Source organism: Hibiscus syriacus, unplaced genomic scaffold (assembly GCF_006381635.1).
Source record: "Hibiscus syriacus cultivar Baekdansim isolate YM2019G1 unplaced genomic scaffold, ASM638163v2 tig00000477_pilon, whole genome shotgun sequence".
NCBI classification, from domain to species: Eukaryota; Viridiplantae; Streptophyta; class Magnoliopsida; order Malvales; family Malvaceae; genus Hibiscus; species Hibiscus syriacus.
This window is the reverse complement of record NW_024061790.1, coordinates 4,530,071-4,554,530: the sequence shown is the minus strand read 5'-3', so window position 1 is coordinate 4,554,530 and position 24,460 is coordinate 4,530,071. Positions and strand designations below refer to the sequence as shown.

Genomic DNA, 24,460 nt, shown 5'->3' with positions numbered 1-24,460 from the left:
AAGAGGTATCCCCAAGGGGACGAGTATTTAGGATTAACCTTATTTACATGAAAACAATGTAATTAATGCATGATAGAATTATTTCAATGATTTTCTTTATTTCTACTTCACTTTGCTTCTAGTATACCCCAATTATTCGAATTCCCTTGCAAAAACTTGATCCGTAACACTCCATATTATCTTTCTTGCAGAAATTGTTCTCGTACACACTACCATCTTGTACTTTAAGCCTCCCGATTTTATTAAGGTTGGGAAATGAATGCTAGTTCTGTGTCTAGGAAGGGAAATGTGTGACTTTAAAGTCATGATTCTAGAAAGGTAATGTTATGGAAAGGTTATTTCTGCATGGGAAGGTAAAAGTACAGATTTTGGTGCCTCAGGGAGGATAAGGGCATGACTCTATGGTTTCAGAGGGAAGTGATGTCAAGGTTTGGTCTTTTGGTAGTAAATGTGTGTTATTTCGGGTAAGGAACCAATCAATGGTTCTTTCAGCTTTGGATAGGGTATGGAAGGTCTAATCTTGCCCCTTGTCAAAGATCTACAATAAATGAAGTAGCAAAAGAACCTTTAATTCATTCAATATTCAAAGAATTACACGATTAAATCTTGATTTATTGCTCATAACCTTCGAAAACGACATAAGTTCAATCAATAAAATATTTATTGAGAAAATAAAGAAAGAAAATAAAACACGTTCAAACATGACAAAGCCAGTGCCATAAAGTTTCACAGTGGATGAAAGAATTTTTCCTGATTTGCATTAGGATGTCTCATTATTAAAGGTTTATGCTCCTAGGTTAATGAAATTCTGGACCTTATTCCTCGGTGCCCCATATATCTTTATGACGTGCCTCGAACTTTAGACGATGCTAACATCACGTCCATAACTATCAATCAATTTTTGGTACGAATGAGGTGACTTCTTCTTACCTCAAAACTTTTATCACGAGATTCTCCGTAAGTTACTCCCAATATCAGTGATTAATGCATGTTAAGATGCAATGTTTACCGTGTAATATACAATGTATATATGCTAATGCAAATATGCATATGCAAATACAAAATGGATGTGCAAAATCAAAGATGCAAATGCAGCAATGAATTGAACCCAAAAATAATTGTTCCTTGAACAATTATTGAAAAACCGACAATGTTTCGATACACTAGGGAAATGAAAATCTGGTCCATCTTTAAGTTGTCCAGCTCTTGCGATTATTTGGGTACTGCATCGTCTTCAAAGGTTCTACTTCATCTCCTATTTTCAGAAATCTTTTTGAACTAGTTTGCGATCTTCAACTGTTGGCTTCAGTGTCAAATCTTCTTGAGTCTACCTTGTTATCTCAACAGGTAGATGTATGGCTTGTCTCCTTAGTAGGTAGACTCTCTCTTGGCACTACTCGATCTGCGTAGAGCATCTTCAAAATTCTTTCGATCCCAGTGAAAAGCATTGTTGTGGGCATTGTTTTTCAAAAACCTTCTAAAAGATCAGTTATTTAAGGGATCAATACCTCTGAAAGGGATCAATACCTCTGAATGATATGTCATGTTCATGCAAAAATGCAACAAAAAATAAGACTAGACAAAAAGGAATAAATGTTAGTAGAAAAAAGAAAAAAAGAGTCAAGTTAGTTGAAATGATTAGTCAAAGAAATGTAATCTTAGCAAAAATAATACGACTCAAAGTTCAGACTGAAAAATAAAACATACAAAGGAAATTAATAGTCCTAACTGCATGCATCTAATTCTCCTAGGCTATTCACATGGCTCTAGCAGGTAGGTTTACTATGTTCCCTACATGTGGTCGGTTCTAGAAAAGGTTCTCAAGCCATCTTTACAACCTGCTAAGGTTGACTCCGATTCTGGCCCATTACAGACTTGCGAATCAGATTCTGCTTAGGGGATCACACCACTAAAAGTGTACATCGGATCCGATATCTGGATAGATAACTTAGGATGCTTTCCAGAGATACTTTGTTAGACCCACACAAGGAAGCCCAATATTTCTCATGAGGTGTGACGTTTCTCCCTACTTAGGTAAATCGGGTTTGAACTCGGGTTCAGAGCTATGATATGCGATAATCCTAAATATTCACATAAGTGTAAGCGTTAATTAGAGAGAAAATATTTTTTTCTTTTGAAATAACATAATGAATTGTAAATTAAAATAAGATAAAACTCATAATTTCTAGAATCCTAAATATAGGGTAACCAACTCGTGGCTCGACTTTCAAGTTGTTTTAAAAAAGTCCCCAGCAGAATCCCCAAGCTGTCGACACCGTTTTTCGCCTGAGCGGGGAAAAACCGATACCGACTCGGGGTTCTCTTTGAAAAGTGTTTCGAAATGTGAGAATTCGCCACCAATCATTTAAGGCTCGATTGGAACACCATAAAAATCGGACGATTTTAATAACACATTTTATTTTTATCAAAATACCAAGTTTTAAGGTCTGCAAAAATCCAGAAATTAGGTTCAGGAGTCAGTTACGCGTGGGGAAGGATTAGCACCCCCACAAGCGCCCAAAAATTGGTACCTAGTTGATTACCCTATATTTAAAATCGAAAATTTTGAGTTCGATCTTTATTTAATTTGAAAATCATTACGGATGCAAAGTTAAAAAAGATATTTGTTTATCGAGATTGATAACATTCGTTCCCAAGCGTAAATGCAGGAGATCAGTTATTGTACCTAATAACCAAATATTACCTCGTTTTTAGAAAATCATGACATGGTCTTTAAAAAGGATGTCAACTTATTTCGGGAATTACCAGTAGTCACCCCCTAAGCATGATTGTGGGAGATATACTATTAATTCCCTAATAAATGAACATTGCCTTATATTTAAAAATAAAAATGCAATCAAACAAAGTTTTATTCAATCCTAATTAAGCTAAGGTAAATTAAAGGCTTTTTCTAGCTTAAGGTTTCAAATTATGAAATTAAAGGAACCTAGAAGCTCAAACCTAAAAATGTAGGCTCTAATATTAACCTTATTTGATTTTAAACAGATTATTGAATCGAACAACCAAGATGGTCACTCGAGCATATATGCGAGAGTCCACTCGAACTATTCCCTAAATTAAAAGACTAGTTTGAAATCTAACTAAAAATGGAGGCTATATTTAACCTATTTAATTATGTCAAAATTAAAACATTAATCGAAGTTCGGGGACTAAAAGGTCAAGATCTAAAAATATCGGGCTCTAAGAGACTAAAAGTTTAAGGACCTAAATCAATAATTTCTAAAGTAGATGGCTAATTAAAAAACCTAATTATTATCTAAATTATTAAACTTAAAGTTTTTTTAGAAAATATTAATTATTAATAAATTTTAAAAGTCGAGCAATCGATTTGAGTAATCGGGAATCTTATACGAAAACTCGACTCAAATTGCTCCCTAATTAAACTAGAGTGTCATCCTAAATTTTAAGCTCGATTCGATTGTTAATCTAATTTAAAATTAAATCTAATAAATTAAACTATAAAAAAGAAACATTTAATAAGCTTAATTTAAACAATTAAAACAATAAATAAATAAAGAAAAAAGAAAAAAAACAACATAAAAAATAAAATTAACATAAAATAAGGACCTAATTGCATGAATTTCTAATTACAAGCTCAAAAAATAAAATAAATGAAACATATAATAAAGGACTAAATTAAAATAAAATAAACTTTGAAGGCTAAATCGAAACAAAATAAAAATAAAAGAATTATAGAACAAAATACAAAACACACTAGAAATTAAAGGGACCAAAGGACGTTATACCACTTATTTAAGCCTAAAAAATTTGTTAAAATAAAAAGACAAAATTACAAAATCAGTCCACGAAAAAAATTTAAAAGGTCACTACATATGACTAAAATGTAAAAACAAGCTAAATATGAGGGACTAAACTAAAATTAGACTAAAAATTTCAAAGTACAAACAGAAAATGGAAAATTATAAAAATGATCCCTTCTAGTGACCATTTTGTAAAAACACGAGAATTGTTGGGGACCTAAAACGTGATTTCCTCCGAAATTGTTTTATAAATACAAACTTTTTCTTTTCTTTTTTAACATTCCATTTTTCTATTTTTTTTATTTTTTATAGAGAGGGTCTCCCCTCTCTCTAGAATTTCGGCCGGTCGTCAGGCCCTCGCCGGCCACCGTCTCTGGTGGTCGTTGGCCACCAAAATTTATCGGGAGACTCGTCTTGACGCGGTGGTCACTGATCCGGGCTCGATTTTGTGAAAAACAACCCCAATGCCTCGAAATAAGCCGAGATCCTTTTGGCTTCCACCACCCGGATCTCCGTCATTCGCCATTGGATCGGGCCCAAATTTTAGTATGCTGCTCCCCTCCTCGAGACGCTCCTCCTTATCGTTCGGATCTGCGAACCGACTCCCCAAATGCTGGTGAGGCTCCGTCCGAATGGTAACGCTCTCCACTCTTCCTTTTTCTGACTCTATTCTAAATAAAAGTACCAAAAAAAGTTTCTAGAAAAATGGAATGGATATACCCTTAAAGATGCTTGTTGTTGTTATATTGATATTGAAAAATGGGGAATGAATCGTTACAAAATTTTTTGCAGAGAAAAAAAGAATAAAAACCCGGGAGAAATATGTTGTTGGGGTCTTTATAAGTCGTTCTCAGTTACATTTCTTTTTTGTTTTTTATTTGTTGCGATGATTTACTGATGGGGTTGTTGGCTGTGTTACTGTGGCGTTGGTAGTGACAGCGGGATGGCTTGAGCATGGGGCTACTGGGATTTGGTGAGTTGGTGAACAACAACGTGGGGTTGTTGTGCTGGTCAGATGGCTGGGCAAAAATGGTGCTTACACATTCATATAAAGTTCATTTATGTTTGTTCATTAAGCTAAATAAACAAGTTTGAACAATTTTTTTATGTTCATTTAATAAACGAACGAACACAAACAGATGTTTGTTTGGTTCATTTATGTTCACGAACAAGCTCGTTTATTGACTTGTTCATTTATGTTCATGAACAAGCTCGTTTATCCGGATCTCTTTTTCTTTTTCTTTTTTTACATTTTAAATATTGGATAAGGTAGAGACTAAATTGAACACATTATAAAAGTTGAAATTCAAATTATGGATTTTAAAGAGTTCAAGCAATAATGGTGTAATTTTATCATTTTTTAGCTCGCAGGTAAAACTAAAAATTAAATACGTAAACGAATGATAAACGAACACGTTCGCAAACATTAAATGAACATGTTCGCGAACAATAAATAAGCGAACATGAACACAATATTAAAAATTTAAACAAACACAAACCGAATACGAACACCATAAAAATAAACAAATGAACACGAACATAACCTTGTTTGTTAAAACTCGATTTATTTACACCCTATCGGTTGTCTAATTTTACAAACGTTACCACTTTAAGTGTCCGAACCGTAAACAACGTTAATTTCTTATCTTAAATGACATGTGACATATTATGATAATTTTGATTTTTTTAAATTAAAAATATTATTATATTTATAAAAAACCTAATTTATCTTTAATTACAAAAAAAAACTTAAAATTCATAAAAGTCCTAAATCCTAACCCTAATACATCACCGTCGTCCTTTCTGATCATGACCATCGTCGTCGACTTAGTCTCTGTCATCTTCCTAGTTAAACGCCGTTGTAGTTGTCGCCGATTGATCGTCGAAATCTCGTGGGATTATAATTTTTATCCTAGGGTTTGTAGGGTATAAAACGTTGATTAGCCTTCGATCAATCGTGATTTCATAGGGATATTTATCGTTGGGGATATGTGAAGTTAGGTCGAGCTTCGTCGACGGTAAAAGACGTCGGTTAACGTGACTTTAGGGATTGAAATGAATATTTTTAATGTTTTGGAGCTATTTGAATTTTTTATGTGCTCTTTTAAATATATATTTTTATTTTTTATTTTAAATAATATTTTAAAAATGAGAAAATAACCTCAGTGACCAAAAATGCCTTATAATATACGATTTTAACCAACTTTTTTGGATTTGCCAAAATGACCAACTAAATCGCAATGCGATCGATAATTCGCAACGCGATCGATAATTCGCAACGCGATCTCCGGTATCGCAAATCAGTTTCCAGATTCGCATCGCGATTTTGACTATCGCATTGCGATTTTCCAAATTCGCGTTGCGATTTTCCTAATTCACAATGCGAATACGTAAATCGCAATGCGAATACGTAAATCGCAATGCGAATACGTAAATCGCAATGCGAATACGTAAATCGCAATGCGAATACGTAAATCGCAACGCGAATCTGACTATCACAACGAGATTCTGACTACCGCAACGCGATTCAAACTATCGCAACGCGATTCTGACTATCGCAATACTGAATTTCAAATTCGCAACTCGATTTTTGAATTCGCAACAGGTTTTAGTTTCGCAACACAAATGTTTTGGGTATATAACTACGCAGCAGCAGCAACTCATAACCTAAATCCCTAAATCGTAACTCATTCCATCTCCATCTATCACTCTTTCCGGCGACATCCGTTCCTATATCCAACGACATCCTTCCCCATCCGGCAACAGGTTTTAGTTTCGCAGCTCGTTTGTTTAGTAAATTAATTTACAATAATGAAATCATCTAATGTTGATCATGTTTGGATAGATTTGTGTTTTGGAGGGTCATGGGAGAATGTTCATGGTGTTTTACAATATATGCCTTTACCCATGAATCTTCAACTAAAACTGTCATTAAAAAAGTTAACTTATGAAACTCTAATGTTACGTGTTTCAAATAAATTGAATTTAGAGCCCCTAAGTGGATTTAGGCTATCTTATCAGAGAAATGATAAAGTTTTTTTGTTAACCGACAATGAAGATGTTGAACGATTCATTACTTACATTAGTGTTTCAAGTGATGATGTTACATTGTATGTTGTTGAACCTATAAGTAGTGAAGTTGGGTCAGTAGCGGGTAGTAATCAACTAAGTTTTTCAACCCCAGTTTATGGTGCTCAAAATTTAATGGTTCCACCACAATTTCATCACCAAGCAAATATTGTTTCACCACATTTCCAATACCAAACACAATCTCAAAACCCACAACCTTTCCCTAATCAAAATCCCAATCAACTTTCAGCACCAAATTCCGGTTTTCGCATTGACCAGTTAGACGATGATGAGCCAATAAAAAAAATTGTGAGTACTAGTCAGTATTCGAAATTTGATCTTGGTCAATACCCGGACTTTGATCTTGGTCAATACTCGGATTTTGATGATTTTTCAGAAAAAGAAACAGACCCTGCGTGTAATGATTTTGATATTGGTCAATACCCGAATTTTAATGATGAAACAGCCGTTGCCGAGGAAGATGTTGTTGATGATAATGAGGAGGAAGTTACGACTGTAAATGAACATGTTGAACATCCATTCTGTAATTCATATAACCCTGAAGAAGAAAAAGAAGAAGAATAAATCCCCAAAGAAAAGTCCCCGAAGAAAATGCCACGGGAGTATAACTGGAATATGCCAGAATTACTTCAGATACCGGAAGAAGAGTTGGTAAAGATAACAGTTGATTGTTACATAAAAATTATTCGTATCAAGAAAGATGATTGTTTTGATACAAAGGAAGACTTGAAGATAGTTTTGTATACGAAATGTGTGGAAGATGGCTATCAACTAAAAGTTAACAAATCAAGCAAATATTGTTTCGAAACAAGGTGTATGATTGACAAAAACTGTACGTGGCGTATGATTGCAAAGAGGATAAAAGATTGCGAAATGTTTCAAGTTAGGACTTTTATTGATAAACATACATGTTCAAGAACCCAAATTTTTCCTCACCATAGACAGGCAAACAAAAAGGTGTTGGGTGGTTTTCTGGCTGAGTTAATGTTTTTGAATGGCAGGGTATATCGGGGACATGAAATTATGACTGACATGAATGCTTGGTTGAAGATTAGTATCTCATATTCTCAAGCTTGGAGAGCCAAATGTTATGCCTTGGAATTGTTGAGGGGGTCGCCAGAAGCATCGTTTGCCCAACTGCCGGCTTATTGTCACAATTTAAAGCTGAAAAATCCTGGGTCGGTAACTCATATCAAAACAGATAGAGATGGACGCTTTGAGTTGCTGTTTATCGCCATTGGTGCTGCGGTTAGTAAATCAATATAATTTTGTTGACTCATTTTTGTTAGTTACATGCATTTCACATTTAAATGATTATATTTCTTGTGTATATGATTTTGTAGATTCGTTCATTTATTACTTGCATACGCCCAGTTATTATAGTTTACGGAGCACATTTAAAAGGTCGATACCTTGGAGTAAACTTATTACCAGTAGCCATGGATGCTAACAATGGGACACTTCCAATAGCTTACGGGGTTGGCAAATCTGAAACCTCTGATTCATGGACATGGTTTATGGGGCATCTTAGGGATTGCATAGGTCCTATTAGCAATCTGACAATCATATCCGATAGGGCAAACTCAATTGACAACGCTGTTAGAAGGTGTTTCCCAGATGATTTTCATGGACTTTGTGGTGTTCATTTGTATAGAAATCTAAAATCAAGGTCTGCTGGTATAAAAAATCACAAATGGACATACTGGAAGGCTGTAAAAGCTTATCCGGAAGTGGATTTTAAATAGCATATAAACTGTTTAAGATGTGTTTTGCCTCAGTGTGCTCAAACACTAGAAGATGTCGGGTTTGAAAGATGGTCAAGAGTACATCAACTTGGAGCAAGATATGGTTTCATTACGTTTAATAGTGCAGAATCAATCAACGCTCTAAGTCGTCATTCCCAGAAATTACCCATTACTATGTTAATGGAGTTTTTTCGAGCCTCTATTTCAACAGTGGTACTACAAGAAAAGAAACCATGTAGGTATTATTTCTTTAAATTCGTAACTTATCATATATTTTACTAAGTATTATTTATTTAAATTTATAGGAACATTGGAACATCGTGTTACACTATGGACTGAAAAAAAGATAACGAAACGTTTTGTGAAGTCAACGTCATGGAGAGTTGAACCATGTTCAAACACTTTGTTTAAAGTACTGGATAATAACTTAAATGGGCTTGTCGATCTAAATACAAAGACGTGTAGTTGTATGAAATGGCAAACATCTGGTTATCCGTGTGGCCATGTTATAAAAGTTGCTCTTCATCTAAACCAAGATGATTCAAGCGCATACGCTATGGATTGCTACACTACAGAAGTATATCGACAGACTTATGTCGAGATTTTCTACCCTATTCCACATCCTTCTGAGTGGGACATACCAGATGACTTACAAACAGTTTTGCCACCAGCCATGGACAGAAGGCTACCTGGCTGATCAAAAAGTTACGATTGTATACTGTCTAAGGGTGAAGAGAAGAAGAGATCGACATGTAGTCGGTGCAAGGAAAGTGGTCATACAAGGTTGACATGTGGATCACCAGTGCCATCACAATCATCTTTTTCTCTACCAAAATATGGATCCTCATCAAAATCCCAATCACAACCGGCTTCACCTTTTGGGATTGTTAACTTAGGTGATTTTTAAATGCAAACGTTGTATTATGTGTATATTATGTGTGAACTTTTACATTTTCAGTTAGGCATGTATTAGTAACTTGAGTTTGAACATTGCTATGATATGTTTAGTTGTTATCACTTATTAGACATTCATTTGACTATCGCAACGCGAATATGACTATCGCAACACGGAAATGACTATCGCAACGTGGAAATGACCATCGCAACGCGGAAATGACTATCGCAACGAGAGAATCGCAATGCGATTCTCTCGTTGCGATTTTCATTTCGCATTTCGATTCTCTCGTTGCGATAGTCATTTCCGCGTTGCGATAGTCTGTTTTGCATTCAACATAATGCAGATTGAAATCAACAAATCAACTATTACATTTCAATCAATTAAACAAGCACAAATAATAATTATGTACACATCAATTAAACAAATCAATATTTACAAATCATCTTTTACAAATCAATTAAACAATCAAAAAATAATAATAAGAATTATTTCCTCATCAATTATTGAATCAACTTTTGCACCCATACATCCATTTCACGCAGATCACTTCAGGATTAACCTGCAGAAACCAAACATTGAATCAACAACACTTTCTACACATCTAAAACCTACAAACAACAAATTATTGAATTCTAGCTACTTAACCAAACATTTTCAAACCAAAAAGAGTATATATGTTTAACAACACTTGTATTTGACTTACAAATTGTTTATGGACACTTTCATAACGCGGATGCAGGTAGGCATCGTCTCGCATATATCGCTCTAGCCATAAAATGCCGAAACCACAAGCCTACTGCACCTCTATCTCTATCGGTGGGAGGTAGAAACTGTGTACTTCATGTCGTCAAACGCTCCAAGCACATGCATACGAGAGGACCACAATCCCCTCTGGCTTCTTTCGTTTATTGTGGCGCGGTCTCGTCTCTGATAACTGTAACATTGAACTTCTTTGGCTTCTTGTTTCCAGAATTAGTCCAATAATTAATTGCATCCAAGAATTTAGCCAAATGAGAGCTCCATCCCTTAATAATATCTCTCAAATCAAACAATGATATGTAATTTATCATGCTGTCATATACTATTGTCTTTAAGGATGGGAGCTGAAGCTCGACGATAAGCCAATGAGTACGTTCCAAAACAGGGATAAATACCTGCATCGAAATGTAATAATTCAAATTGCACACTTATTTATGAACACCTTTAAAATATTTAAACAAATAAATACTAACCTTATCGACCTCCCACCATGTAGGATAAAGTTTAGCTTGTCCATTAGCCAACACATATGATTAATGTCGTTGATTCTTCAAGTAAACTACGTGAAAAGACGTCGGCATAATTAAATATCGCGTTTTTTTTTATATTTTTCTTCAATTTCCTTACAATTAGAAGACGTGTCACCCATGCATCAATATGTTGTTTTACAAACAAAGACATATATTAGTGAATTACATAAATTTTAAAAAAAAAATAATCAAATTGAAATATAAGAAGAAATATAAGACTTACCCCCTATCGAAATAGCCGTTATCATCAGCCCCTAATAATACACCCCACCAAGACCGTTCAATCAACAAATGCATATCATCGTTGAGTTTGTATATGTCAGCGTAACACCCTTGGCTCCGCTCATGTAGATAAAAATCAACTGCGGTCTTAGCCCAAAGGGTATTATCCAGAATTATTTCTGGTAGTTGTTTCCTCTCCACTTCATCTACCGGAATGGTACTGGCCGGTAACTTATACGAAAACCAATAGTCATCCATCATGTCTGGCACGTGAGGGGGCTTCTCAATAATTCGATATATTACGCCGTGTGAATCGGGCTCTAGAATGTTGGGAGGGACCTCTTCAACGATGACAGTGGCCTTTTGAACGGTGGGAGGGGACTCTTGAGGGATGATAGGGGCCTCTTGAATGATAGGGGAGGCCTCTTGAACGATGACAGGTGAGTCGGGCTTTTTCTTACGGATTCTTCACACTATTGGGGTGAACGGAGACGTAATGGCATATGCACGCCGTCTGATGCGTGAACTCCGTCTTGCAAGAAAAACCCGAAGTAGAGCATCCACCTTAGTGGGCCGCTAAAAATAAATTAATACATAAATCAGTAAATAAACAGACATGATATTAAACAGTGAGAACAAAAACAAATATATTTCAAACTTGCACGGTATTCTCCCAAGTCATTATTATATCATTGTTCACAAAATGCATCATATAACATTCCAGAAGTAAGCACTTATATAAACATTTAAAAGGATAACATATAGGTTTAGTGCAGGTTCAATGACAACATAAAGAGTAGTTTATTCTTGAAACTTAAATTTTCAACACTGTGAAGTTAGTATTTGTCTTTTGGTTGAAGTAATGCAATTCATTCAAGTTTCAATTTGCAGAAGAAGAATAGAATCTGAAACTTAAAATCGCAACGCGAAAAATGACTATCGCAACGCGAAAATGACTATCGCAACGCGAAAATGACTATCGCAATGCGAAAATGACTATCACAATGCGAATTTGACTATCACAATGCGAATTTGACTATCGCAACGCGAATTTGACTATCGCAACGAGATAATCGCAATGCGCAAAAATGACTATCGCAACGCGAAAATGACTATCGCAATGCGAAAATGACTATCGCAATGTGAATTTGACTATCGCAACGAGAGAATCGCAATGCGATTTTCATTTCGCATTTCGATTCTCTCGTTGCGATAGTCAAATTCGCATTGCGATAGTCATTTTTGTATTGCGATAGTCATTTTCGCGTTGCGATTTTGTTGTTGCGATTTTCTCGTTGCGATAGTCATTTTAGCGTTGCGATAGTCATTTTCGCATTGCGATAGTCATTTTCGCATTGCGATAGTCATTTTCGCATTGCGATAGTAAACTATTCTTCTTCTGCAAATTGAAACTTGAATGGATTGCATTACTTCAACCAAAAGACAACCAAAAACAAATACTAACTTCACAGGGTTAAAGAATAAACAGTTAAACAGTATTGGCAACAACCGAATGAATTTACTAAGCAATCTAAGTGAAATTACGAGTAAATTTATCATCAAGTTAAATATAAAAATATTAAACTTACCTCATTGCGTAAAGTATGAACCTCATTCTGTAACGATACTACAATCTCACGTAGAGTTGCTACCTCACCACGTAAAGTAGACACCTCAACACGCCATGCACCATTGTCATCGCGTAAAGTACCGACCTCCTCACGCAAGGCATTGACCTCATTACGTAACTCCCCTAACTCATCCCGTGGAGGTGGAGGTGGAGAACAGGGAGAGAAACGTCGTGGCATCTTTGCCGGTCGCCTATCATGAGGTGATGGTGGAGAATAGGCTCGATAATGTGACAGAATAGGTGATGACTCTCATTGTAGAGGTGTATATTCGGGTCGATCAGGTGATGGCTCTGGGTGAGGTGATGGCTCTCGAAGTGGTGGCTGCTCATCATATGTGCCATCAAAAAAATGCTTACTAGCTTACCACCAATCAGTGGCAAGCTCAGCTTCCGTGGGTGTCAGCCTCTATAATGGAGTGTTGGCCTCCTAACAATATAAAAGCTCAAACAAAGTTAAACGTGTACTAGTAATAACTTGTTTATAAACATATGGTAGTATTTGTGTTAACTTACATTATTTATTGTAGTATACGGTAGTAAATCTTCCCATTGCTGCAAGGACCGTTTCCTCTTCCAGGAAATAGCCCTAGGAATATCATTAGAAGTTTTTAATGCATATGTCTGCATGGCGGGAAAGGCCTCAAATATCCAAATCTACAAACAATATAATAACAAACATTAGTAATTGTTAAAGAATTAATTATAATTTTGGAAACATTATATAAAAATTATTACCTTAAAGGCCCAAATAAAGCCTGACAAAGTGTATTTGGAACATCGCCATGCAAACTTTTCCGATCATCAAAGGCAGAAGACAACTTATTCCATGTAGCTTTCCATAGATACGAACCCCACGGAAACAGGTTCCATGCATTTAGGTCCTCTACCAATTTAATTAGATTATTAGGAATAGGTTGTCGGGCCTCTCTGCCTAAAAAGCCGGCTTGCAAAAGTATTAGAAGGCATACTCGGACAACATCGACGTCATCCATCCGAGTAAAACCATCTTTCTTATTCAATAATCTCGTCAAGTCTTCCACGTGTAAATTCGACAGCTCAGGAAAAACCCGGGAAAACCATGATAGGCGGGTAATATGTCTAGTGTACCGATCTACATCATCGTGTCCGAAGCGTAGACCGGTGATTAAGCAAAACTCCTCCTGCCCAAAACACGTATACGTCGGTGGAAAATCAAACCATATCTCTTCATCACGACGTTGTATAGTCTCTGGTAGATCTCTTGTCATGGTTTGAAGAAACAGATGGGTCAACATAGCATCTCCACCCGGATGTTGTACTTTCAGCCATGGCCCGAAGCAAGTATCCTCAAATATTTTTCTTTGTGCAGGTGAAAGCTTCGACGCAATTGTTTTGGCCAGGCTTACTTTATTTCTTAAGGTCAATTGAGCCGAATAAAAGTTCTGCAAAAACAATAAACATACCAAGTTAGATATACCAAAAACTACACTGTGAAGATATAACAAGAACAATAAACATAAAGAGTAGTAGTTTATTCTTCAAACTTAAATTTGCAACACTGTGAATTTAGTATTTGTCTTTGTTTTTTGGTTGAAGTAATGCAATTCATTCAAGTTTCAATTTGCAGAAGAAGAATAGTTTCTGAAACTTAAAATCGCAACACGAAAATGAAAATCGCAACACGAAAATGACTATCGCAACACGAAAATGACTATCGTAACACGAATTTGACTATCGCAACGCAAGAATCGCAACGCGAAATGAAAATCGCAACACGAAAATGACTATCGCAACGCGAATTTGACTATCGCAACGCAAGAATCGCAATGCGAAATGAAAATCGCAACGACAGAATCGCATTGCGATAGTCATTCTCGGTTTCAAATACTAAAATTGAAAGAAACTTGAATAGATTGCATTACTTCAACCAAAAGACAAAACAAAGACAAATACTAACTTCACAGGGTTAAAGACTAAACAGTTTAGCAGGATTGACAGCAATCGAATGAATTTAATAAGCAATCTAAGTGAAATGGTTAATCTATTATTGAAAACACCAGTAAACTTATCATCAATTTCAATATGAAAAACCTAATAATAATACAAAAATTTAAAAATAAAAATAATTAAAAAAACTAACCCTCGGTGGTTGATTTGGCTGATTTTCCATTTCTGATCGTGAATGATTTCGCCGGAGATGGAGACTGATATCGTCGGAGATGGGAACTGATTTCATCGGAGATGGGGATGGATGTCGCCTTAGAGAATGAGAGATGGAGATGAGACTGAGTTGTGATTTAGGGTTTTAGGTTATGAGTTGCGATTACAAGATATACTGTGGACGGTTCAGTGTTTCGATATATTAATATATTCGTGTTTGGAATTTGAAAAAAAAATACGCGTTGGATACGAATGGCGCTATGTAAATCGCATTGCGATAGTCAGATTCGCATTGCGATTTACGTATTCGCATTGCGATTTACGTATTCGCATTGCGATTTACGTATTCGCATTGCGATTTACGTATTCGCATTGCGAATTAAGAAAATCGCAACACGAATTTGGAAAATCGCAATGCGATAGTCAGAATCGCGTTGCGAATCTGGAAACTGATTTACGATACCGAAGATCGCGTTACGAATTATCGATCGCGTTGCGAATTATCGATCGCATTGCGATTTAGTTGGTCATTTTGACAAATCCAAAAAAAATTGATTAAAATCGTATATTATAAGATATTTTTTGTCACTGAAATTATTTTCTCTTTAAAAATTATCATAATATAACAAATGTCACGTAATGAGAAAATTAATAATATATACGGCTCGGTCAGCGATAACGTGTATAACATTAAGTATCAAGATCATTCAAAATATACGGTAAACATATATTCGTGAGAAATGATATAGGTAGAACTATTTTATTCTATATTTAAGCCAAACAAAACATAACCTGGAAAATTCTGGTATAAAGAGAAAGAAGTGGCGTGCTGGAGAGGTAGAGATTGAAAGTAAAAGAGAATGTCGAAAACGCTGGTGCAACCGATAGGGCAAAAGCGGCTGACGAACGTGGCCATCGTGCGTTTGAAGAAACACGGCATGCGATTCGAAATCGCTTGCTACAAGAACAAAGTCCTCTCCTGGCGTTCTCGGGTGTAAGTTTTTTTTTTTTTACAAATTGTATTTCAGTTATTATTGTTATTGAATTTTGATTAAATTTATTTAAAAAGGAAAGAAATTATTGATACAGAGAGAAGGATTTGGACGAAGTGTTACAATCCCATACGGTTTACTCAAATGTCTCGAAAGGGGTTCTTGCTAAGACCAAAGATTTGATTGCTGCTTTTGGTACTGATGATCAGACTAAAATTTGTTTGGAGGTAATTCTAGTTTTATTTTTTAAATAGATTCGATTTTTATTTTTGTCTGTGTGTTGATTTGAGGTTTTTGTTGGGTGATAGATTCTGGAGAAAGGGGAGCTGCAAATTGCTGGGAAGGAAAGGGAATCACAATTTTCAAGTCAATTTCGGGATATTGCGACGATTGTTATGCAAAAGACTATCAATCCTGAAACTCAGCGTCCTTACACCATTAGTATGATTGAGAGGCTAATGCATGAAATTCATTTCGCTGTTGATCCCCATAGTAGCTCCAAGAAACAGGTCATTTGTCGTTGCATTAGTTGTTGTTTACGAATTTACCCATCGATTATTGAAACAAACTGATGAATTTTCTGATTTTAATGAATCTTTCATGTCATGCTGAGAAAAGCTTGTCTAAATCATTTAGCTTGGATGGTATTTTCTTCGATATTAATTGATTCCAAATACTTGAAAAATCTGTTCATATAGAGACGAGGTGTATTCTTTTTCTGCTGTCTTCATTGCCTAACTGTTTTTATTTTTCAGGCTCTTGAGGTTATTCGTCAGCTTCAGAAGAACTTCCCTATAAAACGGTCACCCATGAGATTACGACTCATTGTTCCTGGACAAAATTTTCAGTCTCTTTGTGAGAAGCTAAATGAATGGGGTGCTATCACTGTTTCGAAAGATGAATCTGGAGCTCAGTTCTCAGTTGTAAGTCCCGATTTGTAGCTTCATTTCGTAGTAGAAGTGTCTGACTCTTCATTAGTGATTTCATCGTTTTTCTCATAACTGTGGTTATAAGTTCACTTCCCTTTTAGCATCATTTACTGAAATATTTAGAAGTGTTGTCTGCTTGCACTATTTTTCAAGTATCAGCGTTTGCAAGTTATGTGGAAGTGATTGATTTAATCCATTAAAAGTGTTTTCCAGACTTGCGGCATGATTTAATATGAAATTGGAAGTGGAACTAAGGAGAATTTTTCAAAGATAGTCAAATGATTTTGGTGTGTTGTTATTTTGTTTATTTCGATTTTGTTATTGTGGTAACTACGAGTGAAGCAAAGTGATGGGAGGTGTATATAACCAAACATAAGCTTAAACTTTGGCGAGTAAACCAATATCCAGTCGGGAATTTTACCATCACAGTAGCTCCATGCTTCTTGCACCTGTAATTCACCATTAACTCTATCCAGTGGCCATAGATGCTGAACTCATCTGAAATGACTCTTCTGCTAGTGTCATAAATGTAGATTTGTGCATCCGTACAATTGTGAATGTTATGGAATCTTTATGAGCTACATATCTGTGATCTTATGATTTGTACCCTGTACATTTACCTTCAACCCCTTCTGTTGGTGTTATTGTGTTATACTTCAGGATTGAATTGACTTTTCTCTGTTACCAAGCTGTGTAATTGGTGGTTGATATCTCTTGAAAAACATGTGGTTTACCTTTTATCTTGTCATTTTCTTGTTCAAGCTCTCAAGCTTTTGTTTGCTTGTTTTTCAGATTTGTGAAATTGAACCAGGACTTTACCGAGAATGTGATGACCTTGTGAGGAATTTACAGGGTAGATTGGAAATACTTGCAGTGTCTGTACATGCCGAGGGGGATACGCAGGTGGACAATTATGATGATGAGGACATGTCATCACATCTACCGAAGGATTCAGCTGAGTCAGCCTCTTCGCAGATACCCCCGGAATCTTCTGATCTAGTCGTCCAACTAAGTGAGAAAATGCAAAAACAAACCACCATCTCTTCAGGAAATGGGAACCCTGAAGGGGAGGCAAAGCAACATAAGTGCAGCACATGCAATGTATTTGTGGGGGACTCCAAACAGTACAGGTATCACTTTAAGAGTGAATGGCACAAGCATAATTTAAAACGCAAAACCAGGCAACTTCCTCCTCTTACTGCAGAAGAGTGCTTAGCCGATATGGATTTGAACGACTCGAAATCAGATTTGCAGGATTATTCATTTTGACTTGTGGCTAAAACTTATGGGGAAGGTGCGTATACCATTTATTTTCTCTTACAATCTTTTGTTGTTTCTACAGCTGGACATGAACTCAGTTGTAAAAATTTGGATTCATATTACATGGTATTGCTCGGATTTAGGTAGGTGTGAGTATTAGATATGGATTTTCGAGTGACAGTATTAGATATGGGTATATTTAAAGGGCCTTGGAGCATCATGTCTTTGTACTCGTATTCAAATATGTATTCGACACCGAATTCGACACCGATTAAGAGTATGTAAAGCTGTCATTGCATTGTTTTCTTTCTACATTGTAATAACTATAGTCTATATCCGAAAACAAACCACTATATTAACAAAAATAGAAACCTCTTGATATGTACAAATAATCTTGATTTACATATTCGAAGTTGGCATTCTTAAGGCAATCCATCATCTTGGGTGATTGCTCATTTCTTGTTTCTCATCTCTATTTCTGGGATTTTCTAACATAATACCTCTAGTTCTGGCCAAAAATTATATTGAGAAGGAACTCAATGCCTTTAGTTCATTTACATATTTCACCAGTTGTTTATCTGTGTGGGGATCTGTCAATGAAACCAACTAATAAGAAGGTTGATAAGAAAGATTGAAGAGAGCTTACACAAGCTGATTTGCATTGTTGAATTGAGTTCAAACATGGCGATTCAGGTAAAGAAGTAATTGATATTTCATCCCTGCATTTAATGACAAGATTTCAAAGTTAGATATGAATGTCAGCAAACATCGAGTGAAACTGTAAGACTACCGAGAAACTACAAAGATCTGGTATACATCAGACGGTGGTGCGGATCCAGGACAAGATTTTGAGATGTTAGCACTTACCATGAGCCCTTTGAAGGTCTGCTGGTTTGTTGAGTCCTGTTATCTCTATCATGTGTCGACGTTTTCGATCTACTAGATTGAAAATCTGAAGCTGAATCTGCCTGCTGGTGAAAAAAGAAACACAGGAGAACTAAAGTAAATGTGATTGATGCATCAATCAAATGAAAAAGGAATTTCTGCGGACGATATATACCATAAATTTCCTTCCATATAAGCTAGTAAATGAAGCTTCATCAACCTTATTGAATTTGGTTGGTTCCACCAGAGATATTGGATAAAGGGATGCTGCAGCAGTTGCAGTGCCGTAGGGCGTGTGGTTGGATCCCTTTGCAAGCAAAGTTCTATGAAATCCTGGGCATCCTTGGAAAGGTTATTTGGGATTTCCTGATAATCCTTGCCGTTTGCTATCTTAAATATGGCTGCAACCTGGTTAAAAAACATAAACCAAAATTATATTAGGAAGAAAACATATGACACCATGTAAGATCAGTGAGTCTCGGTTATGAATGCAACGGATACTGTTATGATCGATTTCGATAAATAAATAACACCACGTACTGGCTCCAGGGAGGTTTTGATGTTGCCATCTCAAGAATAGTACACCCTAAGCTCCATATGTCAACAGTTAAGCTATATCCATTAGTATTCATGTGGAACCTGGGCGTGGGCTGATGGAGATAAGGAATGAGTGCTTAGTGGACCTGAGAAGGAAAACGAGCCCAACAACCTGAATCAACAGTAGAAGACAAATCAACTAAAGGAATCTAGTTTGTTGAAAAATAATGTACAGCTGGCAATCTGTTATGACTATTCCTATAAAAATTAGTTGTAATGAGCATCAAATCTATGAATGAAAATCTTGAGAATTCTGTTTTCTTCAGTCTATCTTCTCTAGTTTCTTAGTCCTTTCTTAATTTCCTGAGTAGACCATTACAAATCCCCATGCATATCATCATCATCAAAAGATTCATTTGAGGTAAAACTGGAACCCCTTTGATTAGTCTCCATTGATGATCTACATGAACCTGAAGGTTGTGGGTATGGATACGCTTTTCTCTCGCTCGTTTTACTTCCCGAATCCGAATCCGAATCCCAAAACACAAAATTCCCATGAAAGGAGATTGAATAAGCTTCAATGTCGTAATTGTTTCTTGGTGATCTTTTAGTGACTGATGCAGCTTCATGGAAGCCATTTGTCTTGTCCATGATATATTTATTGTTCTTTCTTGCTATGAAGCTTTCTTCTTGCTGCTCTATTCCATATAATAGCCACTATGTGAGAATTATGCTTACATAATATATATTTATATATATATATATATATCAGAACTTTAGGGTGAAGTGTTTTGTGAATATTATGGTTTAATTAGATTGTGGTTAACATTAATGTGAAACTGCGTACTTGGCTGTATATACACGGGTGTTTATCTGCCGGGCCTTCCAGTGACTAATTGTTAATTTGCTCATGAACACACACATAATTTTATGTTATTAAGACGAGTTTATAAAGTTTTAAGCAAGAATGAACTTATAAAATTTTAGAGAGATAAAAACATATTATTAATAAAAAAACCACGAAGAATATATTTAAAATATATAAAAATTTGAAAATTTTAAAAGAGAGTACTCTAACCATTCCATTTGATCCATCCATGATGGGTTGGAATGGTTAATGTACGTCCAATCTATTCATTAACGATTTGTAATGTCGAAATATGACCTAAATCCTATACTTGCAACTTTCCCAATATAGGAAAACTCATTGCATTGCATTAAGATGAAATAATATATATATATAATGTATGATTTGGAGGAAATGATCACGTGCGGTAGTCTTAATATACGGTTAAAAAAAGACGCTATCAGTTTTGTTATTATTTAAATAATAAAACCGGCAAAAAATTACCGGAAACATTATTATTTCTACCGGTTTTGTTATTATTGAGCGTTTTTCCGGTTTTGTTAACAAAACCAGTAAAGCTCTACCGATTTTATTATTTTTTCTACTGATTTAATTATTGTTGAGCACTTTACCGGAAATATTAAAAAATATTGATGTTTTAGGTAGAAATAATAATTTTTTAAATAACTTTTTATCAATTTTATTATTTAAATAATAACAAAATCGATAATTTTTTTTAATTATATATTAAAAATGTCATATTGTAGAACTTCCTATTATTTGGACATAGAGATATCCTCGTCAAATTGGTTTCGACTACAGGCCAACCGGATGAATATGGTCTCACCTATATTTTAGATATTATTTGAGTTTCGTCCCATCATAATAAAACCAGAAGAAAGTGGACCTCCTGCTTTGATAAAATTGTCTTTATCAACTAAATCAATTTGTAAAACTAGCCACAAAAATTCGGTGATAGAATTTAGAATGGTCAGCTTAGAACTTTAAAAAATCCAAATATTTAAATTAAAAATTTTAAAAATTTTGAAGGGTTTAATTTACAATTCCTCCCCAAAGCACCCTCTTAAAAGCACTGCCTCTCCTTTTCTGTTAAACGTCCTTCACTCAATTATTTGGTTATGGGTTATGAATTTTATTTATATTTTCATAAATATCGAATTTATTTACTTATTAAAAGAAAAAAAAATTATTTCATTTTTATTATTCTTTTCTCGTTCCCTTCACAAAACTCAACTTATTTATATTAATGTAAGATTTTGGTTAATATTAATCAAAACGAAATTATTTCTTCATAATAAATCGATTTATCTTTTACATTTTACTTAATTGTTTTTCCTAATCATTAACTAATATTTTATTTTACAACACTACTTTTTATTAACAAGATAGATCCGCATGAAAAAAAATATAAACTTTTGGCATTATAAATCAAATTTTGATTGATTAAACATTCTTATGAAAATTAAAGTGGTTAATATATTAACACATTTAGGAGAAATTATTTCATGACGATTCTTATCATATTATTTATAGTCTCCAACAAGTATATCATGTCACGTAAAATTATTGTTATATCATTTGTATTAATAAATTATCTAGAAAATTAATCCAAAAATCTTGCTTTTAATAAGATTTTTATTAAGCGTAAAACTACCTTTCGATAATCATTCCCTTATCTTTAAAATTTTATAAGTTCGTCACCTAATATAAAATCATGCGTCTATCCCTGATTGATGTAATGCAAGATGGACTACCTCACTCAATCATCATCCAAATCTATGTGTGTGAGCCATGGGATATGCATTCTTACAAATTCTTACAAGAATGATTTTCAGTAGAAGATAATATCTGTTTGAAATCTTTCTTAGTCATTGATAGAGTACACACCCTGCAAACACCGTTACTCGAACCCGAAAACTCTAAAGAGAACAATACTTCATTTAACCACTAAAATTGCTTGATGGGTTCATCAAAAATAAATTCTTAACTTAAAGATGAAACAAGATAAAACACTAAACATAAACATAAATAATAATATAATTTAAAAAATATAGTAACATTCATTGTTAAAATAACTTTAAATAAATATACATCTGGTCTATGAAAATAGAACATTCTCTTAGTGTCTTAAAATTTATTTGTAGATAAATTGATGTCACACTGTAACGAATTAATATCAAAATATTTATTGATTTCAATTTTTCGAGTTTTGTGTTAAATTATTACAATAAATTAAAGAATTGATACGTGTACACATATTTAACTACTTAACTAGATTTAATGTTTTAACATTTTTTTTGAATGAAATATTAAGATAATTTTTTATGGAAAACCCACATATATTTATATGTTAATTATTAATGTACAAAATAAAAATGCAACCTATTAAATAAAGTAGTAAGAGATTGGAAATACCTAAAAATGTAAAAAGAAATATTGATAGAAAAATGCAACCTACTTGTCGATTCGTGAGAAAATGAAAAAAAAAATAGAAAACGAATATCAGTAATTATAAAAGAATATAATATAAAGATTTTTTAATTATTACATCATTAATTTAAAAAATAAAAATTAACGAAAGTCTAAGCATGACCTAAACCCTAATCCAAATTTAATATTGTTAAACTTTGTATTATAATATTTTGATATAATAAATAATTGTAAAAACATTTTTAAATTTAATTATACGTCTCAAAAATAATTCAAAGTCCAAACAAAGTTGTTTTAAAATATTTTCAATTTAGCTGAACCATTACAAAATCAACTAAGATCATTTTGCTCTTAAAAGTTAAATTTTCTAGTGTTTAAGGCAAACAAGATCGATCACTTCAATTATAGCATAGTTAAAGGATAGACCTCTTATGAAAATGATCGATTCTTTTCTTGGGTCATAAAAAATCAATATCTTCCCTCGAATGATCGAACCATTGACTGGCAACAATCAAAATTTTAAAAAGAGGTCGAACCCTTTGACAAAAGACTAGATCTCTAGTGCCATAAATATTTTACTTCTTCATAGTTAACATCTTTTTTTTATCTTCCAATGGCTTTTAACGACTAGTAATTATAGAGATGATACAAAAATAAGCTCCAAACATCTCAACAATCAAGAAAAATATTTTTGAGTATGTATATCAATATCAAAGAGTTATTTAGTGTTTAATTATCGCATTCTTGTTGTAAGAACACTTGTAAGCTATTATTGTTTAATTTACTTTAGTGTTCATTTCGGTATGAATTTATTTTTGCAAACATTTAATCATTGTAAGTTTTTTTTTTTTAAGTTTGCTTTACATGTATTTTCTCTTTGAGGGTGTTCTTAAGGTTATTGGGTATAAAATTTAATGGGTTGTTTGTTTCATGGAATGTAAGATAACTATTGGGAATAAGATTATCGAAATGTTGCATTACTTAACATATTACTAGGAATGTTGTATTATCTTGTTCGGGTTGTTTGGAAGGAATATAAGATTATAATATTTGGTTGAAAGAATATAAGAAAAGGAAAATGTATGTTCTACTCAATTGTCCTTGAGTGTTTGGTTGGAAGAATATAAAATAAGAAAATGTATGTTTTACTCAATTATCCTTGAGATATATTTTATTTTTTTAACAAGTTGAATTCTTAATATTAAACTTCAAATATTTACATGAAAATTCATAGAAAATATAATTTCTAATTTATATATTTTTTTAATAAACTTGTACACAAAAACCATACTTACATCGACATAATTATGTGTTTATTATTAGTTACCAAGATTGAGAGATGTATATACTTACACCGGTATAAGTATGTGTTAATGGCTACACTTATTTTATTATTCATGTTATATGCATGAGTTGTACAATGAATTATCATATCAAATTATTTGAAAAAATTAATAGAAAATATAAAAAAAATATAATAATACTCAACATAAAATAGAAATTTTGCATTTTTTTACTTTTTATTATATGCATCTTATTATTTTATAACAAATATAAAAATTTAGGTAAAAACTAAAAGAAATAAAATAAATTTATACCAAAATAATAATATTTTTACTTTATAATATCCAACTTAAACCAACTGCTAAAGGAGAAAATAAATTATAAAATTAAGGATTTATTATACTGTTTAAAGGAATAAATAAGATGATAGTTTTGAAACAATTCATTTAGTTCAAGGGTAATATTTCCCATCCGATGGGA

At 33.9% G+C, this 24,460-nt stretch overlaps 2 protein-coding genes across 3 annotated transcripts; one reads left to right on the top strand and one right to left on the bottom strand.

Moving 5' to 3' along the window:
- Positions 1 to 18,193, top strand: LOC120207034 (ribosome maturation protein SBDS-like). Its single transcript, XM_039206558.1, has 7 exons — positions 1 to 5; positions 15,611 to 15,616; positions 15,655 to 15,789; positions 15,885 to 16,014; positions 16,096 to 16,296; positions 16,543 to 16,710; positions 17,509 to 18,193. Exons 3-7 carry the CDS (start codon positions 15,656 to 15,658, stop codon positions 17,983 to 17,985), a joined length of 1,110 nt encoding a protein of 369 aa, XP_039062489.1. The 5' UTR covers positions 1 to 5; positions 15,611 to 15,616; position 15,655; the 3' UTR covers positions 17,986 to 18,193.
- Positions 18,194 to 18,461: 268 nt separating this feature from the next.
- Positions 18,462 to 19,488, bottom strand: LOC120207043 (serine/threonine-protein kinase 10-like). Of its 2 annotated transcripts, none has more exons than XM_039206567.1 (4): positions 19,392 to 19,488; positions 19,037 to 19,269; positions 18,844 to 18,947; positions 18,462 to 18,695 (listed from the first exon to the last, which is right to left on the bottom strand). In XM_039206567.1, the coding sequence occupies exons 1-4, from the start codon at positions 19,428 to 19,430 to the stop codon at positions 18,652 to 18,654; spliced, it is 420 nt and encodes a 139-aa protein (XP_039062498.1). In that variant the 5' UTR covers positions 19,431 to 19,488; the 3' UTR covers positions 18,462 to 18,651. The 2 variants fall into 2 exon arrangements, with proteins under 2 accessions (XP_039062498.1, XP_039062501.1); XM_039206570.1 differs by having other exon boundaries at positions 18,844 to 18,944; positions 19,037 to 19,271; positions 19,394 to 19,488.
- Between the last annotated feature and the right edge of the window lie 4,972 nt (positions 19,489 to 24,460).